We start from the raw sequence: 19,275 nt of genomic DNA, 5'->3' as shown, positions 1-19,275 counted from the left end.
GTACAGTTACTCTGTAGGTTCTGGTGTAAAATGGTTATTATTTTGTCTAAATATAAACTATTTCTTCGGAAGAGTATACTAAAACAATTTTTCCTCGGTTACTGTAGAGGTTCTGGCGTAAAATGGCTACTATTTTGTCTAAATATAAACGAATTCTTCAGGACTATATTCTAAAACACATTTCCACTAAAGTTTAGAGGTTAATCTTGTTCGGCTAAACTCGGTAGCACTCGGGAATAATGGGCGTGTCTGACTCTCGTGCGTCTCAATCGGCGTGTGGTACAATCGGATGATCCCCCGGTGGGCGGAGCCTAGCATGAGGAAATGGTACTGTTGGCTGATTGCTCCTTAGGAAACCGGCGACGACGAGCATCCGCACCCCATCAGTCTGTCCATACATTCCCTGTCCCTTCAGCCCAACGTCAAAACTCCAGCTTGTACCTGGATCATTTTGTCAAAAAAAAGTCTGAAAACACCTCCCCGGTACGTTACAGCCAAGCAGCTCTTGTATGCTTGGCTTTGGAGAGACATCTGTGAAGAACTCGGAGATTACTGTTTCAGAGAAGCTGCCGCAGGATGGAAACGCAGATACATGTGCCTGTCGGGTCGCCGGTTATCAGGAAAATTCCCGTGTTTGTAGACGAGCACAACGTGAAAGAAGGGGCGATGAAGCTCATTAAAGAGTTGAGACCGGCGTGGGAGCCTGACAGCGTCAGAACCAAGGTAACATTAGCCGTTATGCTAGCCTGTGCTAGGCTAGGCTAAGATTGACAGCTCCGTAGCATCACCGGGCTGAGGCAGGGGCAGGGCCGGGGAAACATGACCTATTGGGCAGGTTGCATTTCTTTTACGGTGCGCTGACTGCTGGCGAGACGCTCTACTAATTTATTAATGATAGTGGATTATATGTCTAATATGTTCCTGATAGTCTTGTTGGCAAAATGATATTGTCATTTCAGAATGCTCTCACGAATGAACTAAATGATTAGACAGCTCCGTTATTAACAATGATGTATAGACGGTGGATGGCTCAGTTGGTACTCGTGTACCAGGCTGCAGTCCTCAACGCGGTGGTTCTGGGTTCGATTCCCGGTCTTCCCATTCACTTTTCTCTCTATTTCATGCCTATTAATTGAACAATAAATACCACTACAGCCTAAAAAACAAAACAAAGACACTTGAATCCAAACTCCACAGCATATAGGGATCAATAACGCACCTTTCAGTTTAATAATTGTACGATTTAAAGATAGTTGGACAAATAAAAATCTGAAAGGTGTGGCTTACAGTCGTATTCAGCTTGTCTCTACTGTTTGTCCAGAAAACAGTTTCACCCATTCTAATATCTTTGAGGAACAATTTTCAAGAAGCATCACATATGCCTAACATAATGGTAGGGGAAGCACTGTAATGTTGAAAGTCACCAAAGATCAGTCATTCAAAAACTGCTGCCATGACATCATTAAAACAAGCATATCTGTAGATCTGTTGGAGATCTACAGATATGCTGTAGACCGGTCAGAGATTCAGTTATGAATCTGGCCAGGCCAGACTGTTTCACTGTTCTAAAGTAAAATGTAGCCATACCTTCCCGTTTGGACTTCTTGCCATCTTTTGTTAAAATGTTTGCTGTTAAAGGATCCATTATATGTTCAAAGAGGAAGACCAACTGTATTCAGCCTGCTGACTTTGAGTTTTGGTTCTTTATCATGTCTCCAGGTTTTAATGTCGAGGCTTAAAACCTGGACTGTGCTGCTGGGAGCAGTACAGTCAGAACATTTATCAACTCAAGCAAGGCCGCAGTTACAGCACAGTTCAGCGAAAATATTAGATAGCCTAGAAGCATTGTGTGATCTGCAGTTCATGTCAAATCTATTGATCTTTGACCCTACGTCTTAAAAGTTTGTATCCTTTCCAAAGGTGGGTTTTGCAAATTAAAGATGAGCAAAAAACATGATGTATATATATCTTTTTTTTTGCTAAGTTTCTCTTGATTTGTAGTCTGGTTTTTTTAAGAGTCTGCATCAGACGGCAGTAATTGTGGTCTGTCAGCAGGACTAGTCAACACAAAAACCTGTTGAGGTGAGATCGGATGGAGACTGGAGTCTGGAAGTGGGACAGGGCACAACTCACCCCCCTCAGTCGAAGTCAAACTGGTGTTTTGCGCCAAATATGGTGATATTCCAATCATGCTGAGGTTAAAAAAAAGGAAAGAAATAGACTGAACATGCTGGGTTCTTTTCTAGTCATTGTGGTAACTTTATGCCTTGCACTATGAATAAAATCAGGATCACAGGTTGGCGTGAGACCTGCTGGCTAATGAAGAACATATTTAAACCATGCCTACCTACATTTTTATTGCAAGAAGTTTGAGTTCCAATTTGTATAAAGTTTGTGACCAAATTATTTTTGTACTTTAAAATAATTTATTTCTATTGCATTTGGATGATAGAACCAGAAAATCCCAGTTGAGTTCTGGTTAGGAGACACATTCAAATTCAAAAATACTTAATTAATCCCAAAGTTAAATAAAATAAAATGGACATTTAAAGTGACACAGCTTAGCTGCACGTTTCAAACACAGCTAGCATGTTTGCATCATAGTAGCTAATCCCTGCCTAAACTGGTACCACACACAGCAACCAGACACACACCTGCTGCTGAGGATGTAAACACTGTGCTACATGCATTGCTTTCACTAGATGTCCACCTTGCTTATCAGTCTCCATCAGGGTACTGATTGGTAGCGCTGCATTGTGTGCTGGGTGGATAGGATCAGAGCTGTACTGGGACCCGTGTGTGTGCGCGTGTGTGTGTGTGTGTGCTGGTGAATGTTCAGTGATAACAGAGATGCCTGTGCGCCCGTCTTTGTGGCGAGTCGCGTTTGGAATGTCAGATATGTGTGAGTGAGCGTCTGGGCAGAGACGGACGCAGTGTGTTGACATTGTCAATCAGACATTTAGTTTTTCATTTCCAGGGTTTTCTGCTTGCTGTTGTTATTGCAGAAGAGCCTGACCGACACAATGAAGTTAGATTTCTACAAACTCCTGGAACATTCCTAAGACCACTTCTTCAATAAGCCATTTTCTTCATCACCTCTTATGAAAATTCAATCTATTTGAACATTGGAGATGGAATCTCAACCAGTTGTGGAAAGAAGTTTGATTTACTTGGAGTTATATTGTTTTGTTTGAGTGTTCCCTTTATTTTTTTGAGCGGTATGTATATATATATATATATATATATATATATATATATATAAACATGACTTACAAGATATTTGACTTTGCAATTAAGCACTTTGATATTAGGTCTCTGTCCCTTTAAAAACTCCTGCTCTTTCTAAAGCTCCACCTTCAGGAAGTCGTCACAACATTAACCCGTTTTAACAACGTTTTCACCAGCATTGCACTGAGAAGAAGCTCCTATAATGAGCTCAACGTATCTGCAATTCCACCAGGTTTTTGCTAGTTGCTGCTGGCTAGTCTGAAGGAGCTGAGTGGGAGAGGGGTGGGAATTACAACATGATGTAAAGACAGGGATTTTGGGTTTTCATGAACTGTATGCCAAAATCATCAGTATTAAAACAATAAAAGACCTGAAATATTTCAGTTGGTGTGCAATGAATCTAAAATATATGACAGTTTAATTTTTATCATTACATTATGGAAAATAATGAACTTAATCACAATATGCACATTTTTTGAGAAGGACCTGTAAGTCGTAAGTCGGTGCCTCACCCGCAAAGAACCTCACCGCACGTCACTGGTGCAGACCTGCTGTTCCTCCGCTGCATTCTGCTGCAGCTCATCATATTTACACAGGTGTTACTCTGCCCTTGTTTGGTGAATAGAACACACTAGCTGCCATGGTTGCTATGATGGACGTTTCCGTGGTAATGGCTGCCCATGTGTGAGATGGCCGCACTAACTCATTCTGGTCTTCGTCTTTTGCAAAAACACCAAACCTCCAAAGAGCCAAAGCTCTGGCATCAGCCTGAACTCCTTAGCAGAGAACTTGTTGTTTTTCCAGGTTTCACCTGCCTCGCTTGTGATGATGGTCCTCTGGTTCACTGTTGCAGAAATGATCAGCTTAGTTCTTTTTCTCCATCTTCAGTATGGTTCCTCGTGTTTCAGTGTGGCTCTGGTCCAAGACATTTTCCCCTTTCCTTGCAGACTCTGCAGCTGAGCTTCTTGGCTTTGTGTTTAGTAATTATGCACTTCTAAGATCCACCTTTTACCTTTCTCAAAATGAGGTTGAGTTTTGACATCTGTCAGTCAGTTTAAAATCAGACATGCCAACCTCTCTGTTGGAGCTGGGCAGTATGACTGAAAAGTAAAACCCTCTTTTTTCTCACATTGTTTTCTTAAAAATAAATTACAAATAACAGAAGAACTGGCTTTTATTTCAACAATCTGTTCTGTGATTTGACCTGAATTCAAAGTCCAAATAAGTAGAAGATTGTCAAACTTCAAAACGTCTTTTAAGAACTGACCTTAAAACTGAAAATTTCATCAGTCACTAAAATCAATAAATTGACCTCACCTTCCTTCATTTTGGTTGATTGGTGATCGGTTGATACATACAGATGAAAAAATATTGATAACAACCAAGACCAGAATTCCAACAACCGGAATAAAGACTGAAGTCGGTGCTCCTTTAGTACTGACAGTATTCTTCTGTAAATAGAAGGGAGAAGCTGGCTCAGGTCAGTTTTCATGGGGTGCAGCAGGTTGGAGGTGGAAATCTTTCAGGAAACGTGCCTCATAGTGGGAACGCTAACTTCCTGTCTCTCTCTTCAAGTCCTTCACCGATGGGACCACCAACAAGCTGGTTGGTTGCTACGTGGATGACAGCCCTGACGATGTGGTCCTCGTCCGAGTGTACGGCAACAAGACGGAGCTGATTGTGGACAGAGACAACGAGCTGAAGAGCTTCCAGGTAGCGTGGGCGTGTTGACCTCCAGGTGCGTGGGGTTTGGTTCTCCTGCCTAAATCGTTTTCTGATCCGTCGCGCTCCAGGTGCTGCATGCTAACGGCTGCGCCCCACGCCTCTACTGCACCTTCCAGAACGGAATCTGCTACGAGTTCATGCAGGGGGACGCTCTGGGGCCGCAGGACGTCCGGGACCCCGCCCTGATCCAGTTAGGACCGCATCATCAACCAGTTGTCTTCTGGGTCTGAACTCATTTCTAGCCGACTCATTGGTTCCATTCTGCTCTCAGGCTGATAGCTAGGGAGATGGCTCGGATCCACGCCATCCATGCGCACAACGGCTGCATCCCCAAGCCCAACCTGTGGATCAAGATGCGGCAGTACTTCTCCCTGGTGGCCACAGAGTTCACCGATCAGGCCTTCAACATCAGGTAAGCTCTCTCTTTCCACTTTGTTCAACTTTCACCGTGACGTCCATGCAAATGTTGCCTAAAGAGCTGCCTGGTTTGCCTGGAAAATAAGTGGGAGTAGCTGTGGTTTCCTCTGTCACCTCAGCACTTAGTGGAGATGAAGAGAGAGAGAGGCAGTGTGTCTGGTTTACGTCTTTAAATAATGGCCTAGTAAATTCATTACTGGGCTTTGATGTAGCCATATTAACAGAAGCATAAAAATCACTGGTACTGATAAAAATGTTGAGGCTTTTTTATATGTATAGTTGGAAACTTCTGATTTTGTTGTGACCATTTATTGTTTTTAGATTGTAATGGAGAGTGGTCGCATGTGAATTTTGGCTTTATTAGAGATGGGATTGGAGTCATTGTTTCTTGTCTAAGCAAATTACCTTCTAAGAACGGACCATCCATCTAAATGGATTCAGCTCTTCCCTGTAACTGTACATTTCTTCTATGGTTTTAGCCAAACAAACCTTTATATCAGGAATTAAAACGTTGGCAGTGAAAGTTGAAGTCAGGCAATAAGTTATCTCAGAGTTACTTAGTGAATATTTAACATGATCCTGAACTCAATCCTGCAGGAGAGAAAAAAAGAAGCTTTTTACATTCTGGATCCACACTGAGTCTGTGTCACAACATTACATCACCTCATCATTCATCCTGAATTTCAGTTCAGTTTCTACTCTTACCCCGAACAAGTTGAATAACATTTCTATAAATTCACTGATAACTTATCTAAATGTCTGATTATAAGTCATCTATTCATCCATGTTGGCAAGCAGTCACCAGCAGCTGACTCACAGATAAGTCACTCTATTGATTCTGACTCTCAGAGCCTTTTAAAAGTATTCATTCACCTCCTTTGAACTTTTCCACACTTTCAAGTTACGACCGCATCGTTCGCTGTGTTCTGCTGAAACAGACCAATACAGTCCTGCTTGACTATGAATGGAAAGGAAACTGATGCACAGTTTTCAGCTTCTTCCCCTCTAAACTATTTATTGTTGTGTGAATTATTTTTCTTACTTCTTTCAGCAGTAGTCGGACCAGGAGTGGTGGGTAAAAGATGAATCTTTTATATGCCGCCCGTAGCAGCACTGCTGCAGTAGAACAACTAAAGGAAACCTGGATGCGTAGGCCTCATTCATTTAGCGCAGTGTGCCACAACAAAGGGAAAATGGTGCAGAAAAACAGTTGAAGAACAACTCAAAACCACTTGTATTCTTTTTTTCTCTCTCGTCGTCTCAATACTACACACAGATCCATTGCCATAGCAACTGACTGACAACAGCTCCACTAGCTGATAGAGTAGAGATTAGTAAAAGTGTCATGAGATTCAACAAGAAAAACACACAATTATTTCTCACAAAAAAAACTAAACTTTCAGTCCATTGTGGTATTTTTTTAGGCTTGATATTTATTTTGCGATTATTAATGTGCGATCATCTGAACACAGTTGGTTAGTTAATGTAAACACCTGCTCTACTGATCTGTTATAGTTGGTATCTTAAACACCTTATTTTTTAAGTGAAACACACAGAATTCTGCAGCACATATACATGTTAAGATTATCAAAGTCAAGCTAGCATAACTGACCTGCTTACTCACCCTGGCAATATTTTTTTATTAAGGTTTTCCTGCCCTGTATAATGTGATATCCTTGGACCTTGTTATCTAGTTGTCATAGTGTTGATAATTACTAGAAAACACTGCATCCCTTTTATGGATCATGCATATGTTTAAAACTTAGTGTAACCTGACAGCTAGTCATCGTTAGCTAGCAGTGTTTGCCTTCCAGCAGGCAGCAAAACACGTGACATCACATTTTAACTTGTCTATTGGACTTATTTTTAGGTAAAAAGATCAAAATCAGGCAGTTCAGACTGTCTTGAAAAAACTGTGTGTAGACAAAAAAATCTTTTTTGATTAATTTGCCTGCTGTGTGAGCGTAGCCTAAGTTACACACAGGTAGATTTCAGTAGTCAGAGGGGTGTGATTACTTCAACCTGTACTCTCCACCAATTAGCTGAACGAATGTGGCACACAGAGGTCTGTTGGTACAAAGCCAGGCTGTGTCTTATGTAACTGCTGACTGCATCAGTCTCACGGAGGCAGATGTTTGCTGAGCTCCATGCACGGAGCAGCTCACTTTACTTCCTCCTTTCTTCCCACTGAGTTTCCCACAGATGCTTTCCTAACTATCCTGTAGTAAGATTACCGTAGATCCACCTTAAAACGTTTGATGAGCTGAAATCCAGTCAGTGAGGAGAAGCAGAGGGTGTGAAATCCAGCTTCTCCTTGTCCCGTCAGACTGACCCGGCCGGGATTAGGCTGCATAAGCCCATTAGACTCAGTGTAGGGGTCTCTGCTCAGCATCCCGGACCTGGTCAGCTGAGGCTCTCACAGAGGCTTAAACCTGTGGGCCAGAAACGGCCTGCAGGTCATACAGGTCTGTTGAAAAGAGGCAGTCTGGAGCTAGATCACAACGACGAGATGGAAGTTAAAGGAGCGCTATTATGTGTTTTCCAGGAACATAGTGCCATTTTATAGCACAATCAAGTAAATATGTTACCTTCAATTGTTAAAAAATATGCTATCTGTCAAATATGATTTAAAAGAAATTTGAATTTGTAATTTAAGTTCTTGAAATTGGGCCTCTGTTTCTTTAAAACTTCCTGGTCTTTGTAAAGCTCCACCTTCAGGAAGTCATCCCAACATGGCTCCTCTGTTGACGCTTTAACAAAGTTTTTACCAGTGTTTCACCGAGAAGTAGCTCCTATAATGGGTTCAGCTGCTGATCAGTTCCACCAGCTGTTTGCTAATTGCTGCTGGCTAGTCTGAAGGAGCTGAGTGGAGGAGGGCTGCACTGGGAGTCAGAAGCTCGTAAACTCTGAAATTGCAGTTCGGAGGAGGAGCTGCATCTTGAAGGCGGAGCTTGGTCCAGGCAGGCGTTGTGCATAGCTGGATGGTTTCCATTGAGATTCAAGGATTTCTCAAACCTGCATGAAATCAACACTCCAGTTATGTTTTTGATGAGGAAATACTATTATAACATGGTGTACAGCTAAAAGAAATGTTGCCCTTTAAGTTGCCGTGGGCAACATGCAGAGAAACGAAAAAAACAAACATGAATAAAAAAAAACAGTGAATCATGAGATGTGAAAAGCAGCAGGAGTTCCCCCTCCCACCACCGCCTGGTGCTGTGAGCTTTGCTCGGTTGTTGTTCCCACTTGTTTTTCACCACATGTTTCCAGCTCACGGATTTCAAAACAAGGAGTCGCACTTTATTTTGGTTAATAACAGCAAGCGTAACTGTACCTGCCACTTCCTGTTTACCTTGGCGTTGGGTTTTCTGACACTCGCGGTTGTCGTCACAGCAACCTAACAGCACAGGAGGGGTGGGAAAAGTGATCATTTCTCTATTTCCTCTCTCTCCCTCCCCAGAATCCAGCAGGAGGTTCCCAGCAAGGCCGTGCTGGAGCAGGAGATGCTGTGGATGAAGGAACATCTGTCCACTCTGGGCTCCCCTGTGGTGCTCTGCCACAACGACCTGCTCTGCAAGAACATCATCCACAACAGCAAGGAGGGTAAGTGGCCTCCGCTGGGCTGAGAGTCTGAATCAAAGCCCAGCCTGAGATGGAAGATGGAGCTTTTTTCGAGTGGAATTGCACAGAAAGTCAACATCCAGGCTCAACTAAAAGCTAATATCAGCATAGAGCTGTACTTTGTGTTGAGTGTGACCTCTCTGCAGGTTCTCAAAGCATCTGAGGGATTATGTCTGGGAACAATAGCGCAGCACACAACCGAAGACCATAATGTAATGACTGGTTGTGTTTTAGGTCACGTTCGCTTTATAGACTACGAATACTCCAGTTACAACTACCAGGCCTTCGACATCGGCAACCACTTCAACGAGTTTGCAGGTTGGTGATCAACTTTACGGTTTGAATGCAGGAGGTGATTTTATTTGGGTTATATCTCTGTTGTATCCTGTTCCTGTGGTGATCAGGCATGGCCAAGCTGGACTACGGCCTCTACCCGAGTGTCCAGATGCAGATGGACTGGCTGAAGGAGTATCTGCAGGCCTACAAGCTGTTCACCAAGAACACCGACCAGGTCAGCCAGCGGGAGCTGGAGACGCTCTACGTTCAGGTCAACAAGTTTGCTCTGGTGAGGAGAAACGGCCTGGTTCATGTTCAGATCAACGCAGCCCGGCTGTTGAACCGCAGCTGATGTCTAACGTTTCTCCCCAAAGGCTTCCCACTTCTTCTGGGGCTTCTGGGCTCTCATCCAAGCCAAATACTCCTCCATAGACTTCGACTTCCTTGGGTATGTTCCTGTTCCTGTTCCTGTGTGTGAGACATATCTCACATGATGAATTAAAATAAGTGTGATATTTTCCATTTGGACAGCAGTCATTAGAGACACTCCCCTTTAATATTGTTGAAAAGCCGCCATTTTGAGAAATGCTGCCAACATTTGATAAGAAGTATCAAATGTTTGCACTACCTGCCACTTTTGCCTGTTTTCCCTGTCTAAGCTGAATGCTGTTTTTTTTAATATAGTTTAAATTAGAGACTTCCTGATCCATTGTAAATATTTCTTTTATTTTGGATCTTTAAATTTTTTCTGGTTCCACTGATAAATATTCTTTAGAAATAAAAGTTTGTTGTCTCCCCCCAGTGGGTGTGATTGCATTATTATGCTTTTATTATTAAACCAGTAAAAAATTATCTCAAAATAACAATATTATTGTTTATTGCATTCATTTCTGAGGCTGTTTATTGATTTATTGTCCGGCGTTCCTGCTGCTATCAGTCACTTCCTGTTGTCTTTGGCAGGTACGCCGTCCTTCGTTTCAACCAGTACTTCCACATCAAACCCACAGTGATGGCGCTGCAGATCCCAGAGTGAGAGGAGGAGGAGGAGGAAGAGGCCGAGGGTCGGGTCGGGTCGGGTCGGTTCTGTCAACCTGCTGCTGGTGGGCGGGGCCTCTCACACCACCAGGCAGCCTCTGTCTTAATCAAGCGCAATTACTCTCCTGCAAACTTACCTCAGCATCTTTCACCGGTCTGACCGCAGAATGACTGAAGCTCCATGTTATTGATTAATTTCTTCATGTTGGGGTCAGGGATGTTGACCTCTGAGCCAGACTGAGGCTCGCAGCACTCCCCCTGTCCAGATCATTCGTCCTCCTGCTCCTCCTCAGGTTTGGTACCAGCAGCTCATGTCTGCTGGGACTCTGTGACTCCACGGCCTTCAGGCGGCTGCTGCTGAGCCTCAGCTCAGCCGACGGGTCAATCTGTTTGTCTGAATCACACAGTGAGGAAGAGGAACTGGACGTTTAGTTTGTCTATTTATTTTCAGTTATTTTTCGTCTTACCTGCGGCTCTGGCAGGTGTTGGTGTTTTGTTTTCGGGGCGGATCGGAGCGTCTGTCCGCTTTTCCAGCTTCTTGGCCTTTATGGCTGCAGCGACTCGCTCCGTTAACTTTCCATTTCAGCTTTCCAGACATGTTGGAAAATCCCAACCTTTGACCCTAAACCCTCTGTATCTGCTCTCTCTCTCTCCTCATGTTTCAGCCCTCTGCTTCCCTCACTCCCACCTGCTTCCTACATCTGGAGCCATATTGGATTTTACTGTAACACATGGGATTCTGAGTCGTTCAAGGTCACTTTGTTAGTTTGGACAAAATGAATCTTTGAACCCGATTTTAGAAATGCAAGTTGATAACTGTATAAATATTTCGGGGTGCACCGATTGCAATTTTTTAGCTCATCACCGATATTTTCCTTTTTTTCTTAAGCCTGACATTCCAGTTTTAGCCTTTGTCACTTTCTTTTCTCTGAAAAGTTGCTGAATGTGACTCCAAAAGTTGCCAACAGTTGCTGAGTGCTGTTAAACGTCCACATTCAGCCCACCGGGTCACATGGACAACATGATTCATTGAACCCGTTTTTAGAAATGCAACTTAACAATGTCTATAGAAACATGTCGGGGCACAGATTGCACTTTTTGACCAATCAACAATTTCTTTTTTTTTCTTTCTCTTTGAAGCCAATTTTGGCTGACATCAATTTTTATTTATTTATTTATTTATTTTTCTTGGTCTGAAAAGTTGCTAATTAGAGCATCAAAGGTTGTCAACGGCAGCTAATACTACCATGAAAGTCCAGCTTCAGATACGACCATATATGTCCAGCCGTGACCCGGTGGGCCGGTCCGTCACTCAGGTCACCAGGTCAAAGTGGGACAGGCTCATGTCCAGACCTTTGCAGAGGCCCATCACCGAAAATGTAGGAAATCTGAGCCAATTCCTCAGTGCATCCCTATAAAAATTGGTAAAAAAAGAAAAAAAAAAGTCAAAGTGAAAAACGTGTAGTAAAGTCCCTCCTGTTGGTTGACGTGTTCAGAGCCTGAAGATGGGAAGGACCTTCAGTAAACTTATCTGGCTGTGGGATTGGTGCGTCTATATGACAGTCATCCTCAAAACACTCCATACTAGTTCATCTAAAAAAAACAATAGGTGCCTAAACCTTTGTCCTGCATCGCTGGTGTCATGTAGCTGCTGGGTTTAATAATTGAGCAGATTCTGATGCTGATGCGCTTTGAGCTGCAGGGACTTCAGGGAGAAAGTGGAGGAGCCGTCCGTCTCTAAAGCCAAACCCTGTCTGTTCTGACAGAGGATCATTTTTTTGTCGCCGTGACGACTGCTGAAACGTGGTGCATGTTTGGGAGAAGAGAAGCTGCAGTTGTCACCAGGCCACAAAGCAGCTCGTGTAGATTTTCAGACTAAATTAGTGAAGTAAACACTTCGATGCACAATCACAGCTCGGCCTGGAGAGAAGGCACATTTGCACTGTAGAAACATTTCGAATTGACCTCTGACCTCGAGCCGACCTCCATCTGATGACAGACTTACTCAGAAAACACTGCAGACTGATTCTGCTCAGAGCCGAGGCTCTATGTTTGGACCACTGAGGTTTCTCTCTCTCATCAGTATTTCCAGATGAGCTGGTTGCTTTGTGCTCAGCAGAGCAGAATTAGCATTAAAACATTCCTGCACATTAATTTCCCACAAATCTGTGAAAGCAGTTTATTTGAGTGAAGCTAACATTACATTTCCCACCTTTTTATCGTGTTCTTTAATCACACCAGTGGCAGTCTAGCGTTGAACTGCAGGTTATTTAAGGTTGGATTATTTCCGAGTGAATGTACTAATGTATTTTAAAAAACACTGTTGAGTTTTTTATTTTTACTTTAATTTCCTTTTTGTAAAGCATTGCCAGAAGCTCGGCGTTGTGTGTGAAAGGAGCCAGAGTTTGGCTTGCAGACGGGAATTTGTAAATGTGTGGAGAACAGAGGATGTAAATACTGTAATCAATCCTGTGAAAAGTTTACTGTACACTGATTGTTCACAGCCTGTAGGAGTGAAAAGAATTATTTAACGACTTATCGGTAAATATTTCAATTTTTCAATTAAAGGCTAAATTGATTTTAAAAGGATTCTTCTGTGTGCTATGCCTCATTGTGTTCGTGTGTGTGTGTGTGTGTGTGTGTGTGGACGGGCTGTGGTCCATGTGCCAGCTTCCTTTCTGCCCATGAGGAACAGGGGCTCAGGACCCGGGACGTCCTGCCTGTTACTGTAACACTCGGGTGGAAACAGAACCAGAAAACCACCACTGAACTGATCCAAACTGATCGTTAAACTGACGCCAAGGATGAAAGTCTGTCTTAATATCTGTTATGGCCGATAACCAATATTTTATTTCGCTTTCCTTTTGTTGCCAAATCCTCTTCCTCTCTGCATCCTGAAACAAATGGCAGCAAGATGAAAATAAACATCAGGTGTTGGACCAATATTAGTTTAAAAAACGAAACGCTTCGTTCGTGGCCGACACGGGAATGCAGATATATTGCAGATCCCTCGTTTCTACAAAGATCCAACGAGGCAGAATTAACTGGACATTTAGAGATAAACCAGAAAGTTTCTGTTGGTCCATCTGGAAGATCAAAACTGTTCCCTGCAAAAAAAATTTATTTAAACTACATAAATTTCAACGTTAAAATTCTTAGTTACAGTGTCATGTAAAATTGACTGTCATGTCATGTCATAATATTCCTGCATCTAAAACATATCTGGAGTGTTGCATTGATTCTTTCATCCATGTTTGACAACTCCTTTAATCTCCATGGCAACCACTCAGGTTTGTAGAGCTTTGGGAGAACCAGGCAATTGGCAGGAAGTTTAACTTATTAAAAACAACATGATTAAAACAACCAGTTTATTGTCTTTCAAAAACTCTGAAAACATATGGAAATGTACACCTTTAAATTACACAAGCTCTTATAAACAAAATAAAGTTTTTCTATATTTACATCAGCAGGGTAATGACAGGTGGTTCTAGTATGTAATAAAATAATTCATTTCTGATCTCTGTACACAAAAGAGCCAGCATGTTTCTGATGAACCTTCATGTCCAGTTTAGGCCTGAGACACTTTCTTGTTTAACCGATGTCACCCTTTAATGGTGGAACAGCTAACAACTTCTTTATTGAAATAATCTAAATACCGCAGAGCCAGGATTTGATGAGAAGACAGACACCACAGTTATGAAGTTATATCCTGAAATTCATAACACAAGAACTTTTTAACAAAATAAAACATTAAGTACCAGGTTTTCTTCTGTGTGATTTTAATGCAGCCAGTGAAACTCAATAAGCTACACTGTTAGCTGCTAGCTAACAATTTTCTTCACCTAATTTAAAAAAAATTTAAAATAATTTTAAAACTTCTTCTCAAACGTACATTTCTTTGCTGGAACCAGAATTGAGAAAACCGAGTCAATAATTTCAATTTAATAAAAGGTAGGAATCCTTTCAGGAACCTACGGTTTGTCAACTTGACCTATGCTAAAGTTTATGCTATCAAAGTTAGCACATAAAGTCAAAGAGCCATTCAACTTTGTGGAGGGAGTTAAAGATTAGGTGATGAAAAAAGGCCCGTCAAACTCAAGAGTGAATTTGGAGAATGTTAAAACATTAGCACTGCTTTCAGTAAGAGGAAACATCCATTACTTTACACTGAAATAGGTTTAATAATTCAGGGTCTAACTGTAGCTTATGATCATATTACTGGTAATCAAAAATTATAAATCTCAAGGAAGGAACAAAATTTAACTAACTTCTTGAGGTTTTCTTTGTTACTGCTGATATTAGCTTGTGTAGTTAGGCTTTCTGTTGTGTTAGGTCGCTGTTTAAGCAAACACACCGGTCGCAGCTGGTTATGGTTTGCCTTAAAAATAAAGAAGAGTAATGATTTGTCGTCCCTCATCGTCGGCAACTACATGCGTCTTTTCTAAATGGATTCTCTTGTTGGCAGCAGTCTTACTGCAGCTAGTTAGCGATTTATGAACAAAACTCCAGTCACTCGTGTTTTTTCATTAAAAGCTTGTAGGACGTAAAACTAATGCGATTCTGAAGCTAATAGTTAAAAAAATCCTTGCATACCATCACACCAATAACTGACCATTAGCCATTTGTAAAAACAGAACTTAATATCACACAGCAAGATAAGGAAGGGAGACTAACTATGGTGCCAGTGTACTCATCATGACCAGTGTCTCTAAAGAAGTGGAAAGTGCTTTCGTATTACAATTTGTGTCCGCTGTCAGATGGATGCAGGTTTATTTACGTTCAGCTCCCTTTCATACGCGACAGAAAGGTTGCGTTCAAAAATCACTTTTTTTCTTTTTTTACATCTGGTTCTCCAAGGAAACCAACGTAATCCATTTTTTAGTGCTCCACTGTTGTCATAACTAATATTTTCTATTACAGAGCAAATCATGAATATTACACCTCTGCAGGTCCAAGTTACAGTTCATCGTGGACCGAGTGATTTCAGACGGACAGTTCAATTCATGGGATGGTTTTTCTTGCTGCTGGACGATCTGAACAAGAATGTAAACGATGATGAATGAAGGAACTTCAGCATCGTTTCACCAAGAAAAAGAAAAAAAAACAACAAAAAAACAACATGTTTTTAAATGCACAGATTAAACACAACAATCAAGAAACACTTAAAAAGCAAAAAACAAATATATGCAACAGGCTGGGGGTCAGCTCTCTGAGCCAGAGAGGGAGCTGAAGCAAACACGCTTCACTTTAGGAAAACAGAAGAAATGTGGAGGAGGAGAAACAGGAGGATGTGACTGGGGTTATCGGGTGATGATGGATTCACTCCCTCATTTCAAATCATACATTTAAACACATTTCTTTAAAACTGCTTTTATATCTGACGTCTTCTGCCTTTCCTGTTCAAGTGATTTTATTATTGTATCTTTTAATTGATTTTATGCATTTTGTTCGGTGGCAAGGGGCCAATGAATAATAAAATGCTTTTTATGATTGTTAATTTCAGATTAAAAAAAATCCAAGCTTTAATTTGCCCACCAGATTTTTCCCTTTTGTCTCCTGATGGGCTTTATGATGCCTTACAATCTGGGTTAGAAAATTCTTTAGTTCTGTTTGTTTGACAGGAATCATGAGGGGAGCAGACACCAACAGACAAACGTACTCAGATTAAATGTTGGAGTTTTGAGATGACGGGTTAAATTATTTGAAGGCTTTTCCAGATGTGACGACGACGGCGTCAACACCTGGAGATAAAAAAAAAAACAAAGCAGTCGACACTAAAAACAGACATGATGATGAAGCACCCTGCTGTCATCAGGCTTTTCTTTGGTCAGAGGTTTCGGGTTGGACGTGAACGGTCCAGTGCTACCTTTATGTCTGCCTTTCGTAATGACTAGCTTCCACCACCAGGGGGCGGTGCGGACCCGGTCTAGCCTCCTGGGCTGCCTGACAGGTGAAAAGCAGCTAATCTAAGTTGAACAGTTCCTTTGGAGCTTCCTGCAGCGATTCTAATCCCTGGGAGGCATATTGTTTGATAAAAGGCAACATGGAAGAAAAACAAGAAGCAGAAGGGATTAAATGATAACTTTCTACATTCTAACAACAGTTTAAAAAAAAAAGAAAGAAAGAAAAGAAAAAAAAAACACAAAGCAGGTGATGACTCATCTGGGAAGGGAACTGATAAGGACTTGTATGAGGGAACCGGGTTTACTGGGGAGTTTGTATTAATGTACAACCAGAGTACGTGTGTGTGTGTGTGTGTGTGTGTGTGTGTGTGTGTGTGTGCATGTGGCGTCTCAGTCGTCCAGGATTTGGATTGTGATTGCCTCAAAACCAGGAGCGACATCTGAAGCTGAAGTTCTGTTCGTCTTCCTCTCCGTCTCCTCGCTCTGCTGGCCCACCAGACCCACCGGGACCTCAGAAGTCCACCGGGCCCAACATGATCAGTCTGTGAGCAGCACCAGTTCCCCCTCACTCCTCTCTCCCACGTCGCTTTCTTCTCCTTCACTGTAGGGCAGTCGCTCTCGCTCTCTCTCCCTCTCTCTCTCCCGCTCCCTCTCTCTCTCCCTGTCCCTGGGCAGTGGGGTGGGCGTGGCCCGGTCCTCGGACCTGCGGGCAGGGGGCGGGGCCTGCGGCAGGTAGTGCTCCAGCAGCGCCGGGTGAAACGGTAAGCCTGGGACGGAGATGGAGCCGCCGGCCGGGTACTGGTCACTCTGGGAGTACTGGATCTGCTGCGGCTCTGATTGGCTGGGAGACAGGATGAGTCATCGTCAGGGCGTGGCATCAGACACGACGCAACACGATACATAAACAATGAGTCTTATTCATTTTATTCACTATTAAAAGTACTAATCTATGTGCCAACAGCTGGAGAGGAAAGCTGCTGAAGGAAACCAAACTTGAATTTACATGTAAAATGCTTCAACTGGGGGAAAAACTACAACTTTACGTAACACCCTGAACGCACCATCTCTGTTTGCTGGACAATAAATCGTCCCAGAAGTTATTGCGATAAATGATAATATTGTTTTGAGACCATTTTCAAATAACCTAATAGTAATGGGATAACAACACCTTAAAAAACTTTAAATTCTAACGAACATTGAAAACTGGAACTGGAAGACATTTTAAATATACAAAATAAAAATAACAAAACAGTATAAAGTCCCTAAACAAAATTGTCCTTCAATAAAAGTTCTAGTCATAAAATTAGAAATCATGGAGCTCATTTTAATTGATTTATTGTTTATTGCAATGGGCCTAGCGGTGGCAGCATCATGCTGTTGGGATGTTAGAGGCTGGGACAGAGGCGCCCTCTTCCTGCTGCATGAAGATACTTCACCATTTTTATTCCCTTGTTTTAAATGTATAATGTCTTTTTTGTCCTAGTGACTAAAAAAAATTATACAGTTTGAAAATTAAAAACAAACACACAGAGTAAGCACTCACAACAGTTCCTAAGGGTCACACAGGATTTCCAACTCTAGATATTATTTTGTAAAACCTGATTAGAATGTTAGCCGGTTTAGGTCAAAGCATTTTTATGTGTTAAAATGGCCTAGTCAAATTCCACCATTAAAATACGCGGGAGTTTTAAAAAGACTAAATGAGGAAAAAAAAAAAAAAGAGTTTGAGATCATACATGTTTGAATTATTTCATCCATGCCAGCTCCAGTCGAGTTATTAAATCTAAAAAAGAGCATGAATAACATGAAGCTTCAACAACTGTTCGCTTCATCTGAAGAACTGGAAGAGTTGCATTCATTATGGAGGACAGGCTCCAAACACTTCAATAGTCCAAAGATGGCTGGAAAAGCTGAAGGCCGTACAGTTTGTGGAGGGTAACCGTGGGTTACTGTCAGTAAAGAGGGACATTGTTGCTCTCCTCAGGGACTCTCTCTCAAAGCGAGTGTGAAGCGTGTCGGTGGGTTCTCTACCTGTGTGTGTAGGTGGCTCTCTGCTCCTGCCTGCGGCTCTTCATCATGGCTTTGTACTCGCCCACCCTCAGCCTTCGGCCCTCCACAATGCAGGTCCGTTTGGGTCGAGGCTTGTACTTGTAGTCGGGGTAACGCTCCAGGTGTTGCCTGCTCAGCCTCGCCTGCTCCTCATAGTATGGCTGCTTCTCCTGGTTGGACATGGACTTCCACCTGGAGCCTGGAGACAGACAGACTTTAGATCAAGGACGTTTGAAAATGTCCCGTTTTGGTCAAACTGCAATTTTATCAACTTTTTCTTTTAAGTCAAATTTTTTTCCTCTTATTCATACAGCTTGACCTTTTATTTAGGTTAGTGTAAAGGAGGCAAGGATACACACTTTTTAAATAACAAAAAAAAAAAAAACATTTCCTCATAAAATGACTAACCTTTCTTTACTTTGTGGTTGATATTCTATGATTTTATGTGGAAATATTCAAAGCGTATGAATACTATGTGGCTGGTTGTGTGTATATTATCCAACAGCAGCTTCAAACACTACACAGCATCACTGAGGCGTGAAGAGTACCATTATGAAAATATCATTCCAATGTTTAATGACTAAAAAGCAAAACATTATCAGTTCAAGTTGAAGAACAATAATTCTTTCAGTTGTTATTGCCAAGGGCAGAACTTCTCTACATCCATGAAAAACCTGATAGCCTAGCTAAACTGGAATAGAAACATTAGCAACTGTTTTGTGTTGACGCTGGAGCGCCACAAACCAAATTTCAACCGCAGCCGTTCAGCTAATATCTTTTCAATATGTCAAACCAAAAACAGTTATTCAGTAAGATGTACTAAATGTAAAGATAATTCAAAAAAAGTACAACATATGAAAAAAATTGCAACAACATTTATGCTGATGGCTAACCTTCATGCAGTTAGCTAGGTATAGTTAAAAAGTTAGCAGGTTAGCAAGCAGCCTACTGTGTTAACAGAAGAGTCAAAACTAGTTTTTTTTAGCCTCATTTTGGATTTTTTTTTTCATATTTAAACACC

At 41.9% G+C, this 19,275-nt stretch overlaps 2 protein-coding genes across 3 annotated transcripts in view; one reads left to right on the top strand and one right to left on the bottom strand.

Annotated features, from left to right (window-relative positions):
- The first annotated feature begins 300 nt into the window (after positions 1 to 300).
- On the top strand, positions 301 to 12,891 carry etnk2 (ethanolamine kinase 2). The gene is made up of 9 exons (XM_008410233.3): positions 301 to 723; positions 4,804 to 4,941; positions 5,022 to 5,143; positions 5,225 to 5,365; positions 8,831 to 8,973; positions 9,226 to 9,309; positions 9,396 to 9,556; positions 9,642 to 9,715; positions 10,228 to 12,891. Exons 1-9 carry the CDS (start codon positions 577 to 579, stop codon positions 10,298 to 10,300), a joined length of 1,083 nt encoding a protein of 360 aa, XP_008408455.1. The 5' UTR covers positions 301 to 576; the 3' UTR covers positions 10,301 to 12,891.
- A 3,719-nt stretch (positions 12,892 to 16,610) lies between these two features.
- The window catches only part of sox13 (SRY-box transcription factor 13), a 30,073-nt gene continuing 27,408 nt past the window's right edge, over positions 16,611 to 19,275 (bottom strand). For both annotated transcript variants that reach the window (XM_081607471.1, XM_081607472.1), the window contains exons 13-14: positions 18,237 to 18,453; positions 16,611 to 17,046 (exon numbers count right to left, since the gene is read on the bottom strand). In XM_081607471.1, the coding sequence (XP_081463597.1) occupies positions 16,743 to 17,046; positions 18,237 to 18,453 (521 nt within the window). In that variant the 3' untranslated portion in view covers positions 16,611 to 16,742. The remainder of the gene's footprint in view (positions 17,047 to 18,236; positions 18,454 to 19,275) is intronic.

This window comes from Poecilia reticulata, chromosome 5 (assembly GCF_904066995.2).
Source record: "Poecilia reticulata chromosome 5, P_reticulata-male-v2, whole genome shotgun sequence".
Classification (NCBI taxonomy): domain Eukaryota; kingdom Metazoa; phylum Chordata; class Actinopteri; order Cyprinodontiformes; family Poeciliidae; genus Poecilia; species Poecilia reticulata.
Note: the sequence above shows the minus strand (reverse complement) of the source record. Positions and strands in the feature narration are given on the sequence as shown.

Coding starts and splice junctions, on each gene's coding strand:
- etnk2 (XM_008410233.3), top strand. CDS start 577: ATGGAAACGCAGATACATGTGCCTGTCGGGTCGCCGGTTATCAGGAAA. Junction 724..4,803: donor CTGACAGCGTCAGAACCAAG/GTAACATTAGCC, acceptor TCTCTCTTCAAG/TCCTTCACCGATGGGACCAC. Junction 8,974..9,225: donor CATCCACAACAGCAAGGAGG/GTAAGTGGCCTC, acceptor GTTGTGTTTTAG/GTCACGTTCGCTTTATAGAC.